The 26,732-nt window shown below is 38.2% G+C and overlaps 1 protein-coding gene across 3 annotated transcripts; it reads left to right on the top strand.

Annotated features, from left to right (window-relative positions):
- Positions 1 to 380: 380 nt before the first annotated feature.
- On the top strand, positions 381 to 26,732 carry LOC117297448 (ATP-binding cassette sub-family D member 3-like). 3 transcript variants are annotated; one of them, XM_033780490.1, is made up of 23 exons: positions 381 to 522; positions 784 to 811; positions 1,657 to 1,718; positions 2,382 to 2,433; positions 5,550 to 5,638; positions 10,759 to 10,828; positions 11,459 to 11,485; positions 11,855 to 11,925; positions 12,200 to 12,323; positions 13,489 to 13,598; positions 14,084 to 14,243; positions 14,366 to 14,435; positions 15,055 to 15,152; positions 16,837 to 16,928; positions 19,070 to 19,158; positions 20,566 to 20,641; positions 21,232 to 21,373; positions 22,065 to 22,130; positions 22,287 to 22,400; positions 23,449 to 23,544; positions 23,852 to 23,956; positions 24,342 to 24,398; positions 25,311 to 26,732. In XM_033780490.1, the coding sequence occupies exons 1-23, from the start codon at positions 401 to 403 to the stop codon at positions 25,386 to 25,388; spliced, it is 1,998 nt and encodes a 665-aa protein (XP_033636381.1). In that variant the 5' UTR covers positions 381 to 400; the 3' UTR covers positions 25,389 to 26,732. The 3 variants fall into 3 exon arrangements, with proteins under 3 accessions (XP_033636381.1, XP_033636380.1, XP_033636379.1); XM_033780489.1 differs by having other exon boundaries at positions 20,563 to 20,641; XM_033780488.1 differs by lacking the exon at positions 16,837 to 16,928 and adding an exon at positions 16,349 to 16,440 and having other exon boundaries at positions 20,563 to 20,641.

Raw genomic sequence — 26,732 nt, 5'->3', positions numbered from 1 at the left:
TCTGAGGTCTCAAAGTCAAATTCATGGAAAATTACTTCTTTCTCGAAATGTACTCCACTTCCGGAGGGAACTGTTTCTCATGTTTTATACTACCAACCTCTCCAATTACTCGTCACTCAGTAAGGTATGCTAATACATTATGGTTATTTTGAGTTATTTACCAAACCAATAGCATGCGAACGCAAACAATTTGCGAGCAATATTAACACCACCTTTTGCTCTCAAAAGTCCAGCTATGCAACTGGGGCGTTATTGGATGTTTTTTTCTGAATTTTTGTATTTTCCATTAAACAAGCACTGTGACAGTGGCACTTTTGTCACACCGTACCGTATACAAACAATATTTGCGGGGGGGGGGGGGATACAACTTGATTGTCAACCTTTGGCCTTTTGGTACAAGATGGCGCCTGTGTTTAGCAAGTTGCTGTCAAGCCGGCTATCGGCAGCAGTCGTAACAGGCGCTTTCCTTGTTCACATGCTCAAGAACAGACAGGCCAAGGCACAGATTCGACGAGTCGGAAGGTATGTTTACAGTTTGGGATATTTGGGGACTTTAAACCGTTTCATATGGAAGTTTCAACCATACTTTTGTCGACTGGGGTAGCGTAGATTTGCTGCGTAACGTAAAAACATGCATTACAAAGACCGCTGGTGCCGGTGGGCGGTGATTAGATACGGTAGTTATATAACTACAGTGGTGTTACGGATCGATGGTCGTGTATTTCCGACATTACATATGTAAACACAAATTATAACAAGAAAAATACATATTTTCTCTTTCAGTGTGGCCGATTTACCTGCCCACATAGATGTAAGTATTCAATTTTAAGCTTTAGAAAACCATTTAATCATTAATTAATGGTTCATGTTATTGCTTATTCTAGCATGTCTAGTCATTGTGAAATCAGCGGTTAGTTTGGTAGGATTCGAACCAACAACCTTGTGATTGCAAGTCCTGCAGTGTAACCATGGTTTAACTCAACACTTGCAGTGGCAGACTGGACCACGTCAATGTAGTCAAGACTCAGTTTTATGATAAATATAAAAACGGGGCTCTGTTCTGTACTATTTTTTGCCATTATTGTGGGGGGGGGGGCCTTTTGAGAGGGTTCTCGTTTTTAAATGAGGGGGCAACTTTGTTGTTGGTGACTTTGCTGGCGGGCGATTTGACTGGTCTCTGTCACTGACTTTGTTAGGTATACTTTCTAGTGGCTGACTTTTACTGGTTTTCGGGGGAAAAAAAGTCAAATAGAAATGAATTTAAATCCTTCAAGGAAAATTCAAAGATTACAATAAAAGAATAAAGAAAATCATGATAACAACATGAAGTTTGTCTAACCTATGTATAGTAAGGAGAATACATACAATGACTTACAAATCAAGGTGATGGCCAGTAGGGCTCAAGTGCTTATTATTAATGGCCTCCTTGCACTGTGAAGTATATAAGCCCTTGCCTTACGATTTTTTTTAACCAAAAACATTCCAAGTTTGTCAAAAGTTAATAGACCAGTAGGCCTATCGCAAAATAATACAATTTTTAAAACTGTTATTCTCGGGGATGCTGTAATTGCTAATAAAGGATTTGAGAATTAAATTAATTAATGAATGATAAGATTTTCTTTTATTAATCTACATTTTGATCAATTGTGTACCCAGGATCAGCCTCTAATTCAAAGAAGCAAGAATGATAAAGCAGCAGTGGATCTTGTATTTTTCAAGTAAGTACACTTTATTGTATCCTTAACTCCCTGAAAGCTGGATCACACCAGCAGGACAGACAGTTCTCTAAGAATAAACTCTACCTGGCAAGTACACACATGGTGTAACCGCAAACCTAATATATATTGATACCTCACCATGCAATGCCTCAATTCCTATACACACCAAACTAGTTCTCAAAACGTCCTAACCCGTCCTAACAAATCTTAAAACGGGCTTGGTCTGGCTGGAGCATAGCTTTGGCCGGCAAATGCATACAATGTGACCCTATCTGGTATGAGTTGTGTCTGTCTAGTCTGTGTACAAGCAGACCCGATCTGTGTCCACACATACATTGTATGTAAATCCGAATGACACCCAACCGCACCATGTCTAGAACATCCCTATCTTAGTATACAAATACAATCCAAGTATGGGTTTAAAAGGGCTAGGGCACCAAGGCATTTTCTCCTTGATAAAGGGCACCCTATGAGGAAATTATAAATTTCTACTGGAGCATTTCAAGGGCAACAGTGACCGGCATTGAATTTGTGAAGTTTTAGCGAGTAGCTTTTTGACTGCTTCAATTTCAGTGATTTTTTGTTGAAATGGGTACAGTCACAAAACTGTTTAGCCTACTTTTAAAATTGTTTTCTTCTGTTCTTCATTTGCCATGTTTACAGGCGTTTGGGAAGAGTTCTCAAGGTACTCATTCCAGGATGGTTCTCGGCAGAAGTAAGAGTTTTAAATTGTTATCGCCATTTGGCTTGTTATTCCCATTTGGCCCAATTTTTGTTGTTGTTGTTACATTGGTTAACAGTAGGTAAAAAACATCAGTACACAGAATGAAATTAAACAATGAAATAGTCTATAAAAACTGTTAAGCGCCCATAAAACACAAGCAGTGAAATCTTTGAATAAAAGCAGGGCATAAAAACAAGCACAAACACCAATGAAAAAAAAATATTATTTTAAAAGGAATGTCATAAAAATAGCAATCCAGTTATATACAAAAATAGGGCCATTATGAATGCCTATTTGGGCTGTTAGCTCAATGTGGCTGGTAATTCTCATTTGGTTTCGTTGAAAACTAGTCTGTTAACTGTTTAAAAGCTAATGCCCAACTCTTCATTGGTTGGAAATATTTAGTACCTGAGGGGAAAATTGCCCAAAACAGAGACGTCTCATACTATAGACCTATTGCATATGACGCACGTCACACTCTCAAAAAGGAGGCAGATCATTGGACAATAGCTGTTCTCTGTGCGTAAAAACATGCGCATGACCTCAGCATACCTGTAGCGTTTCACGTTATGCAAGGGGGAGCTATTGATTTCTTACACAATACAGAATGCACCTCCGCACTATGTGCGTAATTTTGGGTCTCTTTTGTGCATGTTTGTATACTTTTTTGTTTTTTTATTTCTATTTGTGTTGTTCTATATTAAGGTGCCTTTTTGAATTAGTTCCAATTGTTTTCTTTGTTGAGTAATTGCAGCCGGTAAATTGGTCAAATGAAGTTACATTCAATCACTCTAAAACAGATACACATTCTTAAAAGACCTTATATTCACATCTGAAAAGGAAATAATATGAACATTTTAAACAAGTAGGTTGCACAGTAGGCAAGTTGAGAAGTGGCGTTTACTAGCCTTCAGCATTTTACACCAGACAATTACAACCTGTATCTAGAAGAGTGGATGTATGACCAGGTTTCAGAATAAGTAGCTAGTAAAAACTAACGTCAGTTGCTTTACTAAACCCTAGGAGAGTCTCTTTCAATATCCTTGATAGTACCATGATCATTGAGTGTTAAAACGTGAGGCCACTTACATTTTAATGTCTTTATCCTTACATCAACGTAAAATTATCATTTAATGTTTAAGTTCAAAGTGAGGTTGCAGTTTTATGGTCATTAAGTACCATTGATAGAATTGATCATTATATGGCTTGTCACAACTGAGCAATCTAGTGCATCGTTCTCGACCTCTTGTGTTTGTGATCAGCCAAGTGTGGGTTTGAGTGTCAGTCTTTATACTATAAGTCATTCTCCCTTAAAGTCACCTGGAAATATAATTTTTTTTTCTTTTTTGAGTAATTGTTTTTAACGATTTATATGTTAAAAAAAAAAAAAAAAAAGTTGTGTGGGGGATGACTCCGCCTACCCCTTTTGTGACGTAAATCGAGGAAGACTTTGCCTCGATCTAACATCGAACACACATACTTGCAAGTACATTCAAGTCCTAGTCGTGAGTTTTACATTTGGAAAAAGGTTTTTTCTTGCATTTTCCCGGCAATGTCGACCAGGTGGATGCAGCAAAACAACTAAAGATCGGGTCAGTTTGCAAAGTGGTCCGGTCCGACGTCTTTTCCAGCGCTGTGCAGCAAACACTTCGAGCCGTGGTACTTAGAGAATCCGGAATACACTACACATTTTGGCATGAAGAGAAAAGTTCTTTTCTAAAACATGACGTCATCCTTACAATTTTTCCAACTAGTGTTGAAGTAGAAGAAGGTACCTGACAGACGTAACGAATCTAAAGGAGCATTTGCCTAACGTGAAAAAAATCAGGGATTGTTTCAACTTTGAGGGCATGTTTTTAGCTTGCACCAAGCGCCACTATCTTGTTCTGGCACTGCATGCGATTCATCGCGCCTCAATTTACGTTACGAACAGCGCCCTCTCGGGTCGGGATTATTTTTGAAATTTGTAAATAACATGGAAACTAATTTTTCAAAACCTTAGTTAATTGTTTATTCATCATCTACTCATCAAAACACATATTTTAGTGACAAAAGCTTTATTTTGACAAAATACCACTTCCAGGTGACTTAAAGACACAATAATGGTGGGAAACCGCTTGTACAAAAAAACCATAGTGGCCGGTAATGGCTGCAGGATCTGACCTACTTCCACTGATGAGACCAAAAAGGTCAAAGTAAAGGTCATGACCTGAACTGACATTTTCTAATGTTGCCATAGTAATATAAAACAAATCAAAGTTTTTGTCTCATTATTTGGTCATATCAACAAGTTTCAAAATTTCAACAACAAAACTATGTATGGGCATCTGGTCACATGGTGATGATTGAACAGAATATAAGAAGTTTAGGATTCGAGCTGCCTCTAGCCAACGGGCAATCTCGGTGGTCTAGTTGGTATGACACTGCTGTAGAATTGCAAAGGTCGTGTGTTCGAATCCCACCCGAGTAATATGCCTGTGATTTTTTCACAGAACTCATGTAAGTACCGAGTACACAGTGCTAACACACATTGGTGTATTTGGGTAAAAACAAAATGAATATTCTTTATTCCCGATGCAAATTTAACTATCTATTGAAGTATAATATAAAGCAAAACAAGTCTTTAGAAACCATTGATCTACTCAGCCAGTAGATGCACCCATGGTGTTACCGCAAACCAAATATACCTCACAACGAACGCCTCAAATTCCATATCAAACAAGACACTTTACCATTTTTTTCCGACCCTTGAACAGGGCCCGATTTCACAAAGCAATAAAATCCATCGTAAGACAAATTTTCAGTACCACCATAGTGATTTGCGTTGTGACATCACACTTTACTAAGCAACTACGACTGATTTGCAGTTGCGATCAATTTTAGCTCTTTGTGAAATCGGCCCCAGGACCACAAAGCTGTACATGTGTACTTGTAGGTCCCATACATTGTAATTCTTAGAAATTGTCCTTATAGTTAAAACAACACCTAGCATGCCTGTCGTTAATACTAGTGCTTTGAGACACCCGTAGACTAAGTGATTTAAAGAACCAACAATTTTACATGTATTACTTTTTACTATTTATCAAAATTGTACAATTTTGTTTCAGACGGGTTATTTAGCTTTAGTTGCTCTTGCGTTGATGGCAAGAACATACTGCGATGTATGGATGATACAAAATGGAACGGCTATTGAAAGGTAAGCACAAATAAATCAAATTATTTTATCAAACATTCATCTAGAATTTGCAAAGTTTATCTTTGAAAACAAGTGGCTTCCAATGAACTGCCAGGGAGGTCTGTAGCCAGCCTCCGTCTTTTTTACAGATATTTTCATGTTATGTGCCATCAGTGTGTTCCTCTTTATCAGGATGTTTGAGCGTGCACCCCATGCTTTCTGCTTGTTCTCATCGGGGCCCAATTTCATGGCTCTGCTTACCGCCGAATTCTGCGCTTACGATTACGATTCCCTGCTTACGTGCAAGCGCCGAATTTCTGCGCTAGCCTTGTAAGCATAGAATGCCTAGTAACTTGGAGTATGCACGCGCAGAATCCCAAATTCGCCGCTTACCCATTAAGTACGCTTGCTGTAAGCACATAATTCCCTGCTTCTGTAAGCGCCGATTCTGTGCTTACGGTAAGCAGAGCCATGGAATTGGGCCCGGTACACTCATGATTTGCATGTAGAACAAAAAGTCATTCCAAAAGTTATTTCAATGTACTTCATCTCCTTGCCTGGTGCATGTTTCCCCTCTATCATACAATTTGTACTGTTTTAAAGACACTGGACAGGTTTGGTAATTGTCAAAACCAGTATTCTCACAAGGTGTATCCCAACATATACATCAGATAAGAAATCTGTGCAAATTTTGACAAGAATGAAAAAAAACAAAAAACACCTGTGTTACACAAATTTGTGTGCTTACAGATTCATGAGAAAGGCTTCAGGCCTGAAGTTCTTTCTTAGGTTCAAATATTAGAGTGAACAATTATATCTTTCTGAAAAACTACATTACTTCAGAGAGAGTCTTTTCTCACATTGTTCCAATTATCAACAGCTGTCTGTTGCTTACCAAGTAAGTTTTTATGCTAGTATTTTGGGTAATCGTATTTTCGTCTTTAAAAGGATTTGTTCAAAGTAATCAAGAACAAAGAATATAATTTGTTTCAATCCGGAGGCAGCGAGCTTCAGGCTGTATACTCCCACCCCCAAGGAGTTGGGAAACCTTTGTAATTTATTAATTGTCATTTAATTGACATGCCTTTTGATTTTGATTTGTGTTGCTCTATATTAAGGTGCCTTTTTAAATTAGTTCCAATTGTTGTTTTTTGTACAATTGGTATGCAATCTCTTTTTATTCTTTTTAATTGTTTATTCTACACTCCTGTCATCTGTAATACTTGAAAGGGCAAGGGCACCAAGGCATTTTCTCCCTGGCTAAGGGCACCCTATTAGGAAATTGTAAATGAGCATTTCAAGGGCGCCTACTAGGCATGACCAGTGGGCACGGAGGCAATCGTCTTTTTTGCCTCCAAGAAGTGTCAGACCTGTAACTGTTTTTGATTCACTTTTTATACACTATTCTCTCTAATGTCTTTCTTGTTCAATGTAGTGGCTGATTCTATGAACTTGTACTATGTACAAATTTCATTGTTTGTTAATTAATTCATAATGTATCAGAGCTGTTTTTATGGAATTGGATTTTAAATAAACCATTTCAGTTCAATTAAATTTAAAGTATACCTGATGAGTAGGGATTAGGTAAAGTTCCTCAATTTAGGCATGTTTGTTTACTTTATTAGAACCCAGTATAGACCAATGCGACGCGCACCGGGCGCGCAAGTGTTGGGCACCGCGCGCCATTTGCTGCGGTATCTTCAATGCCTGGATTAAGCACAAAGACACCGCAGTTGTTAATTTTGTTTCTTCGGATTGGTCTATAGACTGTGCGAGTCACTTGCGTGTTTCAACCTTTGGGACCAGGGGTGGATTTCACAAAGAGTTAAGACTAGTCTTATCTCGAGTTAGGACGAGTTACTCTTCCTAACTTAGGACTGTGTACATGTACATTCATTTTAAATATCTCCTAGGACTAGTCCTAAGTTAGGACTAGTCCTAACTCTTTGTGAAATCGACCCCAGTGCCGTCCCAACAAGATTAAGTTTGACGTGGATAAGATTTTGTGTTGTCAATTATTTTAGTTTAACGTAGTTTATGATTATGAAAAATTTATTTATGTTGTTGTGTATGTGCTACTAAGTGATAAGCACTATCAATGTAAAATCAATTCAACAATATAACAGAGAAAACCTAAGAATTAAAATTAAAAAGCAGCTTCCAGTTACTTGCAAAAAAATAATACTCTGTGCCCCCTCCTATCACGAAACTTGGCCGCGCGGAACGAAAAGCCTTTTCATTTGCCGTTGAGGCATCAGAGTCCTCTTTAAACTGCATCTTGTGTTAACTCTACGCGTATAAACAAGCTTTTAGTAGTTGCACATCATATCCGGCGTAGATTTACAAAAGGGGTTTCTCAAAAGTTAGGATCAAGTTAACATCTTTGTCCCAGACTTTTACTTTTGTTTCAAAAGTAATAAACTTTATTATTTGTGTATTCAATAAAAAAAGCTGAAACTCCTTTTATAAACATTGCAATGAGTATTTTTGTTTTTCTCATTTCCTCGTAGATAAGATTTAAAACAAAAGATGTTCTCTGTTTTGCGTATTTTTTGGTTCATAAATGCGCAAGACTTGCACACTCTGCATTTTGTAATTCTCTCCACAGCATCAGGAAAGCAAATCAGCTGAATAGCACTAATGACATAGTTTTAGCTTTAAATACCTGGCTTTCATACAAACATGCCACACCATCTACGTGATCACCGTGTCAACGATACAATTTGGACATACATGCGCGTTAGTGGAATTTGATTATTTGTCTGAGATCCGGTTAACTAGCTTCTAATTTTAGCATTAGTGCGAAATGTTATTGTATCCTTGCCCATGCTGATACATGTATAATCAAGACAGTGGGTCGTCTGTCATTGTCTGTTGCTCCAAAAATATTTCTTGAAGCGCGTAAACAGGATATAGTTTTCAAAGAAAGTCTTATTTCATCAACCTTCAATTTCTTTTATGGAAGCTCTAACTTCAAACAAAATGTTTGCGCTTTTTGTTTACTGAAGTCAAATATCAAGCAGTAGTAGGCCGAGGGAAATAGGCCCCTCTTCTGGTCACTCACAGGCCCGAGGGGGAATAGATGTACACTAGTTACCGAATTATGCCAGTCAATATGTGTTTTATAACACAGCTCGGTTTTAAATGTCAAATAAGAACAGAAAAATAAGTTTTGTAGTTGTTGTTCACGGTTCAAGTCAAGAGAGGGCGCTGTTACCGCGGGCACTATTTGCGAAGACTAGTTCTCGCTCTGGTACTATTCCCGCAAAACGCGCGCGCGCGTTCACTAGCCTTTATTACTTCCTCCCACGTGACCGTGTTTCAGCCAACCAGAATACAGAACAAGCAAGAGGTGTGTTATAATTTCTGTTATTATCAAAACTGTCATCCTTCAGTCTATTATCATAAATCATGAAATTCTGATGATTAGGAATAATTCCTTGAGAAAAATGTAGATTTTCTCTATCAAAACTGCTAGTTGGTAATGGGGGGGGGGACACATAATTGTCATGAAATAAAGAACCATTGCCAAGCTTCAGAGGTCTGCTTAAAGGTAGTGGAAAGGGTCGTTAAGTTTTATGCAATTTTGCCGATGATAAGAGCAAGTTAATGGATTTTCACACAATTTAGTGGTGATTTATGGATTTCATTCCCAAGAAAATCTAATGTGGTATTACTGAGTGGGGTGAACCAAAAACAGGTTTTAAGTGAAGTGCTTTGGGACACTACAAAGTGCTGTATAAGATCCAAGTGTTTTCTAGGGTGTCATGGCCGAGTGGTTAAGAGCCTCAAATTCAAGTTCTGGTGGTTAAGTCATAGGAGTTTGGGTTCGAATCCCGGGCATGACCCTTGTGTCCTTGAGCAAGTTGCTTTACCATGTTTACTATAATTGGTAAAAGCCACAAGCGCCCTGTCAGCTAATGTAAAGAGCACTGACATGTTATTCTGAAATGCGCTACATAAGAAATGGATAACTATTATTATAATGTGCAAAGTTGATGGCTCATGTATCACTTTTTATTTATTTTATCAAAACAATGTATCCTAGTTGTTCCTTAGCCCTTTTTTATGCAAGTCGCCAGACACACAAGGCCTGAACGCCACTTCAAGGTGTGGGCTTCCAATTTTATTTTGTTGCCAGAGGCCGTTGCCACCTACTACTGTGGCTGATACCCCTTTACAGTCCATACAGATGTAGGCTTGGGTATCATCCATCAGAAGCCTGGCTGGTAGAGCAGAAAGCACTACCTCCCCAACTTTATGAAGCAATTATGGTTAAGTGTCTTGCTGAAGGACACAAGTGTCACGACCGGGACTCGAACCCACACTCTGCTGATCAAACACCAGAGCTTGAATAAAACACAAACAGATTTTCGTCGCAAGAACGACACATCTATTGACCCTCACACACTTCAACTGTGAAGATTTATAAAATAGATTCGTATAATGCACCTCAATGGTTAAACAAAAACAATTATTTGACAACATTTATTAAAAAAAAAAAAAAAACCATTCACATGCATGGATGAGAAACTTGTTTTTTTGGTTTTGTTTTTTGTAGGGGGGGTCTGCCTTTTGAACAAAAAACTGTTCTTTTCTCCAGAACTAGATAAACCTTGCTCTTTGGTCTACTTCTCTATCAATGAGGATTCTGTTCCTGAAAGCTCCGTGAAATATCTACTCAAGGGGTACCAAAAGGTTGACATGCGATAATTTCATCACGTCACCGAGTTTCCAGTGGGGACTCTCACCCCCAGAGTTTTAGTTTGTGTTTTGTTTTTGTGTAGGTGTGAAATTGTCAATGGAAATTTGCTCCACAGCACCTTTTATGGCTTGTAGTGTTTTTTGTACTGTTATATGGTAACAAATAGTTTTGTGTATTTTTTGTAAGTTTGATGTATAAAAGGCCAAAATGAATTTCCAATCGTGGATAATAAAGTGAATCGGATTGAATTTCAAATCCTTCTTAGGTTCTACATAAATCGGTGTCAGTAGTTTCAGTAAGCCTGTCTTAACCATTACATGTTTTTGTTTTTTTCAAGCACCTTGAATTGTGTGTTTGTATTTTTTTTGCACGATACTCAGGAAAGTTCTGAGTTTATTAATAGTATTTATGGTATTATCTTCGTTCTATTTTGCAGTTCCATCATTGGACGGGATGTTAACCTCTTCAAGACATACCTATTCAACTTTATTTATGCCATGCCTGCGGTGAGTGGTCGCAGCATAATTAAACAGAGCTCCTAATAATAAAACCCTTATAGTGTCATGTATAATGATATTCAACTTGTGGCCGCAGTGCGCAATTACAAGAAAGTTCACTCTGAGCCCACCAAACACAGGTCTTCTTTCAGGAGAACCAACCAGAACAGTGACTGACTCTACACAGAAACCTCTGAACCCCTATCAATAGGCCCACATCTCTCCCATGCTTCAGTCACCTGACAATGACTAGAGCAAGCTAGTCGAAATGTTGAGACCTGTTAGGAACTCACTCAGCGGTAGTGAAGTTTATAACAAGATTGTCCCCTCTATCCACTTAAGTTAATGTAGTCCCGGCCGATTTTCTACCTTCCTTCCATTTCTTTCCAGAGAAGTTGAGAAGTTTTCCGAATTCCGAAAAGGTACTCCGCAGTAATAGAATATAAAGCAAGACAAGTTCTCGAAAGGAACATAATCTACCTGTTCAAGTAGATACATGTACACACGTGGTGTTACCGCAAAACAAATATGTATTTTGTTAATAGTCTTTTTGCACACATTCCTGTGAAATAACAACTATTTCTATAAAGATTGTGTTGAAAATTATCTAAAGTTCACTTATTGTTTATTTGTCAACAGATCTCCTTGGTAAACAATATACTGAAGGTAAGTGAGAGACTTAATCATAATATTGTTGTAAATACGGGGTGTTTCGGGACTCTTTGGTTATGGGGGGGGGGGAGCAGAGGGGTCAGATTTAAGTTGTCTTTGTATGGTCCCTGGTAAAAAGGTCTCTTTCTACTTAGTAGAAATAATATCCTAGATCTGTGATTTTATCAGAAAACAACTAATTAATGTCTTCCAACCCTGATATTCCTTTTAAATTCCTAAGTTAGGACGAGTAACTCATCCTAACTTGAGATAAGATTAAGGCTTAATAAATAGTTAAAACTATTTGTGAAATCCACCCCTGTTTTAGTAAGAAGAATTCTTTGTTCACCTCCAATTGTTTGTAAATTATTTTTTTGCATACAGTATGGATTGAATGAGCTGAAACTTCGCTTCCGAACTCGCCTAACTACCCATCTGTATGAACAGTACCTCAAGTAAGTGAATAGATAAGTGTGGACCTCGGAGCTGCTTAACAGAGCTGCTTAACGGCCGATGTTGTGCTTACTGAACCATTTCATAGCATTGCTAACCGTAAGATTCCAGTGCTTACAGTATGAAAATGAATGCCCAATTAAAGGTTATAAATAACCTCCTTTAAAATAAATGAGGGAGCTATTTCTCCCAATGTTTTATTTTTATGACTAGCTCTCCATTGCTCGTTACAATTAATTTGAGTAATAACCAACTGGTGTCCTTGTTTCTTCTCAGGGGTTTCACCTACTACAAGATGAGTAACCTTGACAACCGCATCGCTAATGCTGATCAGCTACTCACCCAAGATGTGGAGAGATTCTGTAACAGTGTAGCCGAACTCTATTCTAATCTCAGTAAAGTAAGTCACTGTGGTTTTCTTGTTTAAAGACTGTATTGAATATAACGTCACCGTTCAAATATCTGCCCTACAACGTGGCGTCTGTAAGCATGTGTGTGTTTGTACGTGCATGTGCCGTAGAAATCAACCGGGAATGCTGCACATGCTGCTTGTTTTATTGATGTACGCATTTAGACGTGCATATGGTTTGCCATACAAGATGGTGACTTTCATAGCCAAAAAAAAAGGGTTATTCAATACGGTCTACTGTTTGGTTTATTCGTTTGTGTGTGAGAGCCTCTCGACCCATTTAAACCAAGAGGGATCTGGGTAATTTAACTGACAAAATCATTAATGAAATTATTTTTATGTTGCCCTTGCACCGATAAGGGAATAAAAGAGTAGCTAATGAGGTCTTTAATGGCTGTTTTAAAACTGGCAGGGTCGTGACCCTGTGATAAAGGCCCGAGCCGAAGGCGAGGACCTTCATCCAATGGCGAGGACCTTCATCCCACAGCGAGGACCTTCATCCCACGGCCACGACCCTGCAAGGTTTTAAACAGCCGTTTTAAGATCGAGTCACCACTCTTTTCTTCCCATTCATTAATGCCCTTTCAAGTTTCAGCTTCATTTGTCTTGAGTCATCAAGATTTTGAGAAGTAAAAATCACAAAGCACTGTTTTCAGTAGAGTCGCTTAGTCCGTTGTATATGGAAAATAAATGTTTTCTCATTAAAAAAAAAAAATATTTTTGAGAAATTGTATTAGTAATTTCTCAAAAAGTACACCACACAGGCAAGTAATACTTTAATGGTTGGTTAGAAAAAGGACAATTTTGGCGGAGCTACTGTGTAGTATGCTGGGTGGGCGCAATGGGGTGCCCTCTGGTTGTAAATTTTACTAGTGGATTGGCCTGTCGGCTATGAAATTTGTGTTTTGTGTCGTACAAAACTGTTCCCAAACCTTTCAACTACTTATAATCAGTCATAATAACACTAATCATATTTTAAAATATTAACAACAGAAAAATATTGAATATTTGACAGGTTTGCATGTTATCTTGCCAAGTATTCATTCATTCAATGAATTATTAAAAATCTATTAAATTTGCTGCCAGCAGCAGAATTACATGAACAGTAACATAATAATCTTCAATTATTCTTCATTATTTTCCCATTTGTTCACAGCCCATTCTGGATATTCTGATTTACGTGCGTGAATTGGCTGCCACAATAGGCCCCCAAGGTCCCACGTACATGATTGGTTACCTAGTGCTTTCAGGATTAATCCTTACAAGGTAATTGGCAATCAGAACAGAGATTGTAAAGGCACCTCTATGTACAAGGGGTCATTGTCTTAGTTCAATATGTAATAAGAATTGTAACAAGCAATAGTTAGAGCATTTTTTCAAATGAGAAATTGAGTGTATGCAGATAACAAAAAAAACACTTTTGGAGAACCCCCCCCCCCTCAAAAAGGCAAAACACAAAACACAAATTTGTTATGAACAAAAATCTTAAAAATAATGCTGCTGAAAACAATCAGAGCATACTGGTTGAGACATGTCCCATTGATTTGTCAACCACTGGCTCTTCTCAGAACCAGCACTCTGATACAAAGAGGTTTACACATCGTGCTACGACAAAACCGAACCCAAGTATTGTTAACAATTGTATGCCTAAACGCAACAGTAAAACCACAAAATATTTTTATCTGCTGCCTGCAAAAAAAAAAACTTCAAAACCAATCCACTGTGTGCGATTATATTTCTTTACAATGTAGATTGCGTCGGCCAGTTGGTCGGATGACAGTAGACGAACAACGATACGAAGGAGAGTTTCGTTATGTAAATTCTCGTCTAATTACAAATAGCGAAGAGGTTGCATTTTATCAAGGGAACAAGCGAGAACGAAGAAATATCTACCACGCCTTCAACAAACTGGTGAGTACTTTATTATATTAAAGGGAGTGGACACTATTGGTAAAAACTCAAAATAATTATTACCACAAAACCTTACTTGGTAGATCTCTGATTGAAAGTACTTTTGTTTCGTTTCTTCCAAGGTGAATCACCTGAGGAGCTTCATCTTTTTCCGTTTCTCCATGGGGTTTGTGGATAACATAATCGCTAAATGTAAGTACTATTTACTTTGATTTGTAAAAAAACTGCCAACATTCGTTCATGAAGGATCTTGGAAACCCATGTGCAAGGCCCTTGTTCAAGCCGGGTTTGGAGCGGGGTTCATAGAAGTGAAAGGCAAGGAAAGAAACCAAAGAGTTAACCTGATTCCACTTTAATCAGTTAGAATCTTCAGGAAAAAAATGTGAAATGGATTCAAATTGGGATTCACAAAGGTGAAATGAAGGGAAAGAAACCACTGAGCCAACCTAAAACCGCTGAGCCAACATAATGTCCAAATAATCGTGTAGAAACCAATAACTAAAAAGCAAGGCCCTTGTTCGAGGTGGGATTCCACAGAGAAAAGACCAACCACAAAGCCTACCTGATCTGCCAATAATCATATAGGATTGGGAAACCCCTAAAAGCAAAGCCTTTGTCAAAGGTGGGAATCAAACCAGGGTCCTCAGATCAATAAAACGACAAAGCCAACCGAGCAATACTCAACTAGTAACTGAAAACCCAAGGCCCATGTCTGAGGCTGGATTCGAACCGGGGTCCACAAAGAAAAGAAACAACTAAGCCAACATGATTCCCTTATTTGCTTTGCTGTTTTCCTATTATCTCATTCCAGACATAGCCACAGTAGTGGGTTACCTGGTGGTCAGTCGGCCGTTCCTCAATCTCAACAACAGTGCTTTCATTGGCAAGAAGCATTCCTTCTTGATGGAGGTAAGTCAAGGAAAGGTTAATAAAAATAATAACAACAACCAGTTTAAAAAAATCGCGTTACACATCCAAAGGGCGTCTCAAAGCGCTTCCAACATTATTACCCCTGATCACTGGGCCTTAATTCCATCCTTAAACCATCTCAGCTCCCTGGGGGGTTTACAGCCTGTGCAACAAATATGCTACTAAGCTAAACCAATCACAAGAACCATCTGTGCCCTCACAGGTACCCATTTGCCCCTGGGTTGAGAGAAGCAATAATAGTTAAGTGTCTTGCTTGGGACACAAGTGTCACGACCGGGATTCGAACCCACACTCTGCTGGACAGAGCTTCAGTTCGGTGCTCTTATCCACTTGGCCAAGACACCCTACAAAGGTCACTTTAACCTCAAATGATTTGTCATCGTTGAAGTAGAACATATTTCATTTTAATCTAAACAAGACCCAACAACTCGTTAGGGATAAAGCAACCTGACACTATTTCATCAAAGCTGCTTCTACTATTCCGTCCAAGGACGAAGGATGATGATTATTATGGCTTCTTTTACAGCGCTCAAATTAGTGATGCTCGAGGCGCTTCAGCATTCAGTATTTTTCCTGCAAGGATGCCGAGCTATATTTTGAAGTATGGGACCTACTCCTTGTACTTACATGTGTAGCACCATGTCAAACAAACAAGGGACACTTCCTCTATACAATAATAAAATGCACTGGGTTCTTTATGTGCATTACACAACACACTGGACCTACGGCTTTATGTCCAATCCAAAAGACTAAGCAATATTGTTCAAGTGTCTTGCTTAAGGACACACGTGTCATGACTGGGACTTAACCCACACTCTGCTGATCAAAAAAAACACCAGAGCTTGAGTGCAGTGTTCTGATCCGCTTGTCCTGAAAAGTCAAAACTATAAGCACGTAGGTATGTTTGATATAGTGATAGTGTTCTCTGCCTTTAAGTAGCTATACAAGAGCTTTACCCTAGTGCCCTAACCATGTGACATACGTGTAGCAACAGTCATGACAGTAGATTTAGTCTAAGGAATAAGGCATTGCACCAGACACCTTTCAAATCTAATATTTTATTTTACATTTAAGAGAGTGTTATTAATGTGTACTATAGAAACCATAAATTATTTTTATATTTAAAAACTATAGAACCCTGACCCTAATTCTTAGTCCACCATTAATTGCTTCAGGCATACTACAAAGCAGGATACATGATGGTACGCATGTCGCAGGCTGTGGGTCGGGTCGTCCTAGCTGGGCGAGAATTGACCCGGCTTGCTGGGTAAGTAATTTGCCCCAGTCCAAGAAACCAAATCCCCCTTTAAAGAAAATGGAAACTTCAAGCAAACCAGCATCACAGTGGCAGATCTGAAGCATCCATTTTGTTTGAGGGGGTTTTCTCTTCTTTCATGGCCCTCCAAGTCATAATTGCTTCTTGTCTTGTGTATCATTTGCTGCATGCTTCATTATAGGTCAAAGATCAGTGACCTCTAGGTTGGGATTCAGTGTGAAGAGCAGACAGTCCGAAGGAAAAACAAGTTTACATTTCATGAGGAAAATTTAAAGAATTATTGTTGAGCTGAAGAAGCTCCACAGGTTCTCACACAGTCTCCATATTTAGAGGTTCAGTACCTAGACTCCCTTGACAATATTGGCTATTCCTTTATTCAATGATTAGGAGTATTACCAGGCGGGTCGCATGCTGCTACGTATGGCCGAGGCGGTAGGCCGTATTGTCCTAGCTGGTCGAGAAATGACTCGATTGGCAGGGTGAGTGATGAGTTTTGAGTTTTGTTTCCATGCTCTATCATGAGCTCATAGCAAATCTCACCTTGTGTCTATCATGCCATTTCCTCTTAAAAATCTGTTAACACATCTCAGAGTTAAGGGCACTGGACATTATCACTGACTATTGGTAATTACTCAAAATAACTGTTAGCATAACAACTCACTGGGTAACAAAGCAAGGGAGAGCCGTGGATAGTATAAAACAATGAAAGAAACAACATCATTTGAAGTAACATAGCTTTGGAGAAAGATAATTTCTCACTCAAATATGAAGACTTTAAAGGAACACGTTGCCTTGGATCGGTCGAGTTGGTCTTCGAAAAGTGTTTGTAACCGTTTTTGATAAAATGAATATGGGTAGAAAGATGTTGTAAATATAGAATACAATGATCCACACAAACATGACTCAAAATTGCACGGTTTTCCTTTTACCTCGTCGACTAACACGGTCGGCCATTTATGGGACTAACACGGTCGGCCATTTATGGGAGTCAAATTTTTGACTCCCATAAATGGCCGACCGTGTTAGTTCGCACGGTAAAAGGAAAACCATGCAATTTCGAGGCAAACTTGTGTGGATCATTGTATTCTACTTTTAAAACATCTTTTCAATCATATGCATTTTATTAAAAAAAACGGTTACAAATGCTTTTTTATAGACCAACTCGTCCGATCCAAGGCAACGTGTTCCTTTAAGTCTGAAGCCTTTTTAGGCATCTGAAGAAAAAAAAACCCACATAATATATATGTGCAACAAGGGTGCTTTTTCTTTCATCATGCTCTTGCAACTTTGAAGACCTATTGAGTCAAAATTTGCACAGATTTGTTATTTTATGCATATCTTGGGATACACCAAGTGAAGAGTACTGGTCTATTAGCAGTACTATCTACCAAGGTTAACTTCAAAACATCAGTCCTTGTTATGAATATTTACGTATCTTATAAAAAACGCACGAGGGCCATCTCAAAATGCTTCTGATTTTTAGGGAAGTTAAGTATGAGGTTAGAATTATGAGACCTGTTTATGTCGCACCTTTGTATTGTTTGCTGTAACACCAAGCACATGTAAATGAGTAGGATTTGAACTTTGCATGGTGGAGATACAACCTACATGTAGTATGGTTTGCAGTATCACCATGTACATGGGTAGGATTTGAAACCTTGCATGGTGGAGATACAATCTAGTAAGGTTTGCAGTAACACCATGTACATGAATAGAATTTGAAACTTTGCATGGTAGAGATACAATCTAGTAAGGTTTGCAGTAATACCATGTACATGAGTAGGATTTGAAACTTTGCATGGTGTAGATACAATCTAGTAAGGTTTGCAGTAACACCATGTACATGAGTAGGATTTGAAACTTTGCATGGTAGAGATACAATCTAGTAAGGTTTGCAGTAACACCATGTACATGAGTAGGATTTGAAACTTTGCATGGTGTAGATACAATCTAGTAAGGTTTGCAGTAACACCATGTACATGAGTAGGATTTGAAACTTTGCATGGTAGAGATACAATCTAGTAAGGTTTGCAGTAACACCATGTACATGAGTAGAATTTGAAACTTTGCATGGTGGAGATACAATCTAATAAGGTTTGCAGTAACACCATGTACATGAGTAGGATTTGAAACTTTGCATGGTGGAGATACAATCTAGTAAGGTTTTCAGTAACACCATGTACATGAGTAGGATTTGAAACCTTGCATGGTGGAGATACAATCTAGTAAGGTTTGCAGTAACACCATGTACATGAGTAGGATTTGAAACTTTGCATGGTGGAGATACAATCTAGTAAGGTTTGCAGTAACGCCATGTACATGAGTAGAATTTGAAACTTTGCATGGTGGAGATACAATCTAGTAAGGTTTGCAGTAACACCGTGTACATGAGTAGGATTTGAAACTTTGCATGGTGGAGATAAAATCTAGTAAGGTTTGCAGTAACACCATGTACATGAGTAGCGCTGAAGAGTAGGATTTGAAACCTTGCATGGTGGAGATAAAATCTAGTAAGGTTTGCAGTGCCTCCATAGACTTGATTTGAATTTGAAACTTTGCATGGTATGGTACAGATACATTTGTTGATTGTTGTTGTTTGTTGTTGTTTGTTTTATCATAGATTCACTCAGCGTGTAACTGAATTGATGACTGTCCTGAATGATCTAAACAGTGGTCGTTACGAACGGACAATGGTCCGAGAGTCAAAAGGTGAGTCACCTCCATGACCCTTTTACCTCAATAATTAATCCCAACCTAAGATCACTTATTAGCTCCACACCCATTTCCAACCGTGTTATATGCCTGTGATTTTTTTAACAGAATTCGGGAAAGTACCGGTACTGATTATCAGTGCTAATGTAACCCGGAAAAAGGGTACACTTAGAAAATGAATGAATAAAGCTAAATAAAAATGCTAACTATGGGGGCACTCGCTTGAACAAATGAGAAAAACCAAGATCGGTTGGGCTAAGACGCGAGGAGATGAAAAAAAATAGGAACAGTGACTCAAAGTGTAGGTTTCTCAACAAAATAATAAAAAATAACTTTATTGACTATAAATCAATCAACAAAAGCAGTATTAAACAATAAAAACCTCTAGACCAAACTCAGGATCTAAACTTTCTTCCTTATAAACCTTAAATTAAACCAGTCAAACCTAAACCAAGATATCTAACTGAAACTCAAAAACCAAAACTAAACCAGAGTTAAACCTAAACCTGAAACACAGTGTCAAAGAAAAGTTACAAATTAAAATCAAAATGGCTTTAGGATACCGAGTCCAAAACAGCAGAAAATACTTCAAGATGGCAAATTAATCGTAGAAGTTAAAACTTGTGATGAGGCACACATAAGTGTGCAGTGTTCCTCTTTCGCTGCCAGGCTGCTATCTGATTATAATTATATACAACGCACTGGATGGGTGACTACACTACCAAAGGATTAAGAAACTGTTTACCAACATGTAACAAAAGACTTCTAAGAAATAACAACCTACATGTACAGGGGTGCAATAAAACAGCTGAAGGGACAATGTAAACAGGAAAAGCAATTAACTAGAACCTGGAATTAACTAACTTGAATAATAATACAATGAATTTTCTACCCCTACTACACTAACACACATCGGTGTATATGGGTAAAACCCAAATGAATTATGAGCAAATCTGTTCAAATAAATTTTGAATAAGTTAGACTCTTCTTGTTTGAGCAGTTGCCGCTCTTCTTAAAGGGTCTATGTACTTTTTTTAGGACAAAAAACACAATGCTACAGATTTACATTAAACTTACACAGTTTGAAGATAATGATAATAGAAAGCTTCCCTGGAAATATTACTTGATGAGGTGCTGTAATTTTTGAGAAATGAGTAAAAATAATGTCACAAAATTTTTTTTACCATGTAAAATCATATTTTCTTGACATTGTTTTAGTCATTACTCAAATGCACCTCAGCAAGTAATACTTTCAGGGAAGCTTTCTGCTATCATTATCTTCAAATGGTGAAAGTTTAATGTAAATCTGTGGACATTGAGTTGGGTGTTACAAAAACGTACCCAAATCCTTTAATTTGGTTCTTATCTTAATTTGGTTCTTGTTTTGTTCCATTTTCTCAGCAGATTCTGACAGTGAAGAGGATAGAGAACCACTGGTTCCTGGCAGCGGAAAACTCATTCATCAAGACCACATTATTGAGTCAGTACCATAACAATCTTCTTTAGATTAATACATGTAATCAGTGTTGTAGCTAGACCAATTTTAGTGGTGGGCTCTAAATCCAATTAAGTCTACCAAGTGTAGTGTTTACTATACGCATTGCAGGCAAGGTCTGCCTCGATTGACATCACAAAAGGGGTAGGCGGAGTCAGCCCCCCAAACAACTTTATATATTTTTTAAACATATAAATCGTGACAAACAATTACTAAAAAAATTGTTTTATTGTTCGCAAGCATATACTCTTATGTTTGAAAGAAAAACAATTCTATTTCCAGGTGACTTTGAGGACACAAGTGTCATGACCAGATGACTGGGACTCTAACACACTCTGCTGATCAGAAACGCCAGAGCCGTAATCCGGTGCTCGCAACCGCTTGGTCCAACATGCCAACTGTTTCTTTGTAAACCTATCCCCTGCCCCTGCTGACCTTCTACCCCCTATAATTAAAGTAAATTGAACCATAGTATTGTAAATCCTCAACAGTTCGATCAGTTGACCTAGAGTGTCTTCAGGAGAAACTCTATAAGTATTATTCCTATTTGTGTATGAATGCTTTGTCATATTCAGGTTTAAGCAAGTTCCATTGGTCACTCCAAACGGAGATGTCTTGGTCAGGGAGATGACCTTCACGGTCAAGTCAGGGGTCAACGTCCTGATATGTGGACCTAACGGCTGTGGCAAGAGCTCGCTTTTCAGAATACTTGGAGAGGTTAGTCGGAGCTTTCATTTTCCTCGTGGGCAAATGTAATAAAAAACAATATTAATCGGGTTTTTTATACAGCGCTTGAACACCCACAAGGCCTTTCAAAGCACTTCCAACATAATAACCCCATGGGGTTGATTTCACAAAGATAGTGTTTACTGAGGACTAGTTCTAAGAGTTATTAAAAGCTTAGATTCGTCCTAAGTGAGAATGAGTTACTTGTCCTAAACTCAAGATAAGACTAGTCTTTACTCTTTGTGAAATCCACCCCTGGTCACGGGCCCATTTAAATAACTCCTTAAACAACCGGGACTGGAACCCACATTCAGCTGAACAGAAACACTAGAGCTTGAGTTCGGTGCTCTTATCCATGACGTCCAATGTACTACTGTTTTGGGTTCTGAGGTCCACATGAAAATTTTCAGTGCATTTTAGAACCTTCACCGTAGCTATCTGAATGAAACAAGTCAGAGTACGAAAAAAATAATAAAGTTTAAAAGTTTTGTGAATGACACAAACTAAGTGCTAAACAAAACCTAAGGTTTGAAACTGCTTTGCGTTGTTGTTTTTGTCGCTATCAAAATAATGGTTGAACCCCCAGTATAGCAACATCCATGGGAATCGGCATACACAAGTCTTGTGTTGTATCAATTGAACAGATTTGATCATGCCATGATTTCTGTGTTTTATTCTCAAGTTATGGCCGTTGTTTGGGGGTACGCTGATCAAGCCGGAGGCAAGGAAACTGTTCTACGTTCCTCAGGTAACCTTTTTTAACTATAAAATGTTATTAACTTCCAACTGCAGAATGTTATTTTGTTTTCAAATCAGGGAGGCTGTACTGCTTCTTCAGTATATTATTATCATTACAAAAAAGTTTAAAATGACATAGAAAATTTCTTTGATGGTTGTTTTTCAGCGACCGTACATGACTCTTGGCACTCTAAGAGATCAGATAATCTACCCAGACTGTAAAGAGGACATGTTGAGGAAAGGTATCTCCGATAAGGACTTAGAAACTTTAGTTGCCCAGGTGAGTCGAGTCTTGTCAGATTGAAAAAGAAAGGCATGTGATCTATCTCTAACAGTCCCCAAAAACAAAAAGATTGTGTGGTGACCGAGCATTTGCCACCGCCCCTCGCTTGTGAAACAAGCTTCCCAACGCTGTGAAGACATGTTTGACTGTTGAAAGCCAAAAACCAAACTGAATACACACCTCATCATGACACGTTATTTGTAATAACTTTTCTTCTCGTTAGCCTTGAGCACCCCTTGGGTGGATATGTTTTTGGGCGTTATAAATGTCTTTATTTTTATTATTATTATGTTAAATTAATAGTGGCTTCTTATACATGTATAGCACTCATATCAGTGACAATCATTTCATTCAGTATTTTCCTGCAAGAAGTGGGACTACATTTGAATTATGAGACCTACTCCTTTAGCACCATGTAATGGTTTACAGGGTGCTGTTGCACAATATGCTGCCAATCGAACCAGGAACACTGGGGCAAACCCCTTCTATTTACGATAAGAGCACTGGGTTCTTTTATGTGCACTTCACGTCACACAAGACCAACAGCTTTACGCCGCATCCGAATGACAAAGCATCATGGTTAAGTGTTTAGCTTAAGGACACAGGTGTCATGACTGGAACTCGAACCCACACTCTGCAGACACACCAGAGCTTGAGTCTGGAGCTCTTGACCACTAGGCTTCATGTATAAAGACTGCATTCTCTTTGTTATAAATCTTATTGTTGAGAAAAAAGAATCAGCTGTTGCAAACAACTTACTAACCAAATGGGCCGATGGTATAAATGCAAACAATAGTTAATGGTCTGACGTTTGGACCCTAGCAGAGTCTTTCTTAAAACGCTAAGTGACAACACAACAAACAGGTTACTAAGTGTTACATAGGCAGTTAGGAGGAAATACTTGAATGGAGTTAGAAAACATACAGAAAACGGCAAGAGGTAAACATTGAACAGGGAGTCAAAAGGTGGGGGGTTGAAGGGAAGGGGCTAACTGTTATAAGTAGCAGAGTTTAAAACCTCAAAAAATCTTTATCTCCCTCTACAGGTTCAACTGAGTAACATCTTGGACCGAGAAGGTGGATGGGATTCTGTACAAGACTGGATGGACGTCTTGAGCGGAGGAGAAAAACAACGAGTCGCCGTAAGTATCAACTTCCCAGACGTCACTGGACATCTAAGGAAAACATTTATGTAATCAATTTGTAAAGAATTCCATTAATGGTCAATGTTCTGTCAGTCCTATTTAAAGGGTTTTAGTACTTTTTGTACAGCACAAAACATCAACAGATTAACATTGAACTTGCACGGTTAAAAGATAAACTGTAACTTTTGAAAAATGAGATAAAAAAAATTCCATCACAGTGAGAGGTGCGGAGTAGTTAAATGACAATTGGCTTGAGAAATTACTTAAAGGATGTGCTAATAACATAAGTGTGATTGCATTGCAGATGGCTCGTCTGTTCTACCATAAGCCACAGTTTGCCATCTTGGATGAATGCACCAGTGCAGTCAGTGTCGACGTCGAAGGATTCATATATGCCCATGCTAGAGAGGCAAGTTCATTGACAATGTTTAATTTCTTTTTATTTTAACTCACTAAGGAGAGAGTGGTATGGTTTTTACTTTCCCACAAACTTTGTTATAATGTGTTTTCAGTTGTTGATAACGCAGGCAGTTGAAGTTACTTATTAGTCAAAGTCATGATAATTACATGATGACTTATACCTATATTACAGCAAAAGCCAACGTTACAAAAAAAATACGTGCAGTGTCGCTATCTTGATTACAGACCTTGATTACATTACATTGCTTGAATGTTTGCACAAGTGGAACACACCCCTGGTGTTGAAAAATTACCTATGTGGGCCTAGGACACTGAGGATAAAGGGATCGGGAGATCTTATGTAAATATCTTTGTTTTTTTATTTCCGGTCACAGGTTGGGATTACCCTGTTTACAGTGTCACATCGTAAGTCACTCTGGAAACATCATGAGGTAAGTCAATACATTCCTGACTATCAAGATCACCAACACTAGACAACAAGACAAGATTGTCACTAGGCTAGAAAAATTTACTGCCAAGGCAAACGTAGATCTGGAAGACAAAAAAAAGAAACTGAAGTTCAGAAAGTATTTGGTACCTATGGGAAGTTGCGACAGCATTGATACGGTTACAAATTTGTTTATTTGTCAACAGCATCAAGATCAGTCCATGAGTCCATAATAAGATACATTAACGAAAATTACTACAATCTACAAATAGCTAAGGAGATATTCAAGCTAAATATACAAGGATAAATCTGCTCATTGAGCACACACCAAGAGCCGTAAAAGAACACAGTCACGCGAGTGCAAACCCCAGTACAAGTGTGTCACAGGGATGAGAAGTTTGAGACTCAACTCTGAGTTCACTGTGGTGCTCCAGTGGCATTTTCATACACAATACCAACCTCTACCCTCGAAGGTACCAATTTGTACCCCTGGTTGAAGAAAAGAGATTATAGTAAAGCACCTTGCTCATCAAGGCCACAATTCTACTGACACAAGTCTCCTGACAATGACTAGAGCAAGCTAGTCGAAACGTTCAGACCAATTAAGCCCTCACCCTACTGTAGTGACAAGAAGTTCCCTCGATCCACAAAACCAAAAGTAGTAATCCCGACAGATTTTCTACCTTTCGGCAAGGCAGGTAAGATCTTTTTGGAATTGAGAATGTCCCTGAATTCCGAAAATCTACTCTGCGGTCAACTTGTCTGCGGTAGAAGAATATAAAGCAAGACAGTTCTCTAAAAAACACAATCTACCCTGCAAGTAGATGCACGCATGGTGATGCTGCAGACTGCAAACCAAATTATTGACACAAGTGTCATGACCGGGATTTGAAGCATTCACTTTTCGTTTTTTTAGTTCTACCTGATGTTCGATGGGCGTGGTGCCTACGAGTACAAAAAGATCGACCTCGAGACAGTACAGTTTGGTTCTTAAGAAGATGTCCAACCAACCCAAGACAAGCAGAAGGAAAGCACAGCCAACCAAGACCAAGGAAATTACAGCCTGATGTGCGATTTAACTTACAATTTAACATTAATCAGGTGAAATTTCAGTGAAAAATGCTCCATTGAATTAATTAAGAGCAACTTCCAAAACTCAAATGGCGTAATAAGTGCCAATAATTCTCATCAATGGATTAATTTGGGTTTGAAAGTGCACAAGAGGCAAAGAACAAGAACTCAATGAGAATATTTCGTTCAATGTAATTCATCCTTACAATAATTCTCATCAGTAATTAGGAATTAATGGTTTGTGCGGAAAGGACAATAGGCAAGCTGGTTTAATGTCGCACACATGTAGTTTAAGACACTGGAGTATGGGCTGCCGGGTAAAAATCATTAGCCCTCATGATATCAAAATCTTGATCACAAAAACCCAATGAGAATATTTATAACGTTCAATTAAACTCAATCTTACAACAACAAAAATTATCCTCAGCAATTACAGATGAATGGGTGTGCAGAAGTGGGGATTGGAATATTAGTTTGGTAACACCTGTGATACCCTTCCAAATGAATTAAAAACATCTCAGAATCTAGACAAAGTAACAGTCTAACAGATTATTGGGAACTGGTCATGTTGGGTGATTGATCAAGATACTCAATTTGAAAATGATTTTATTTAAAATATTGATTTAAGTATTTTGTATTTATTAAAATTAAGCAAACCCCTTTACTAGATGAATTGATCATAAAAATCCCTGAGAAGATATTGGGTTGATTTTTGTTCACATTTGATTTGCTAACCCTGAAAATTTCCCAGGAAATATCTTCTGGTTAATTCAGTCAACAGCTAACCCCTTCTTGAGAGTAGACTTTTTGAAGCAAGATAACACTTGGGTAAAAATACTGAGTGCTCATACTCCCCAAGAGAAAATGGCACCAAGTAAAATGACGAGGAGATGTGTAAAGGGCTCAAATGAACTTTGCAAATAATTTATTAGTTTATAGTCAACTGGTCAGGGCCCAATTTCTTAAAGCTGTAAAAGCAGAAAAAATGCTTCAAGCAAGTGTATTTGCAAAGCAACAAATGAGGAGGGCATCTGTGACACAATGCAAGCTTTATGACATCTTTGCTGGTCGCCTGTTTTCGATATTTGTCTGTGCTTAGCAAGGTTTCATATGAATAGGCTTTATGAAATTGGGCATTTTATAGGAAAGAATTTATTTACATTTTTTTTATGTGGCAATCAAGTTCGTTTATCATTAACAGTTAGATATTTAAGATAACGGGGTGTAATTGGTAGATAAATGGTGGAATTAAATTTAAAAAGTAAAA

The sequence above is a fragment of the Asterias rubens genome, chromosome 12 (genome assembly GCF_902459465.1).
Source record: "Asterias rubens chromosome 12, eAstRub1.3, whole genome shotgun sequence".
Classification (NCBI taxonomy): Eukaryota; Metazoa; Echinodermata; class Asteroidea; order Forcipulatida; family Asteriidae; genus Asterias; species Asterias rubens.
This window is presented reverse-complemented; position numbering and strand designations above follow the sequence as displayed.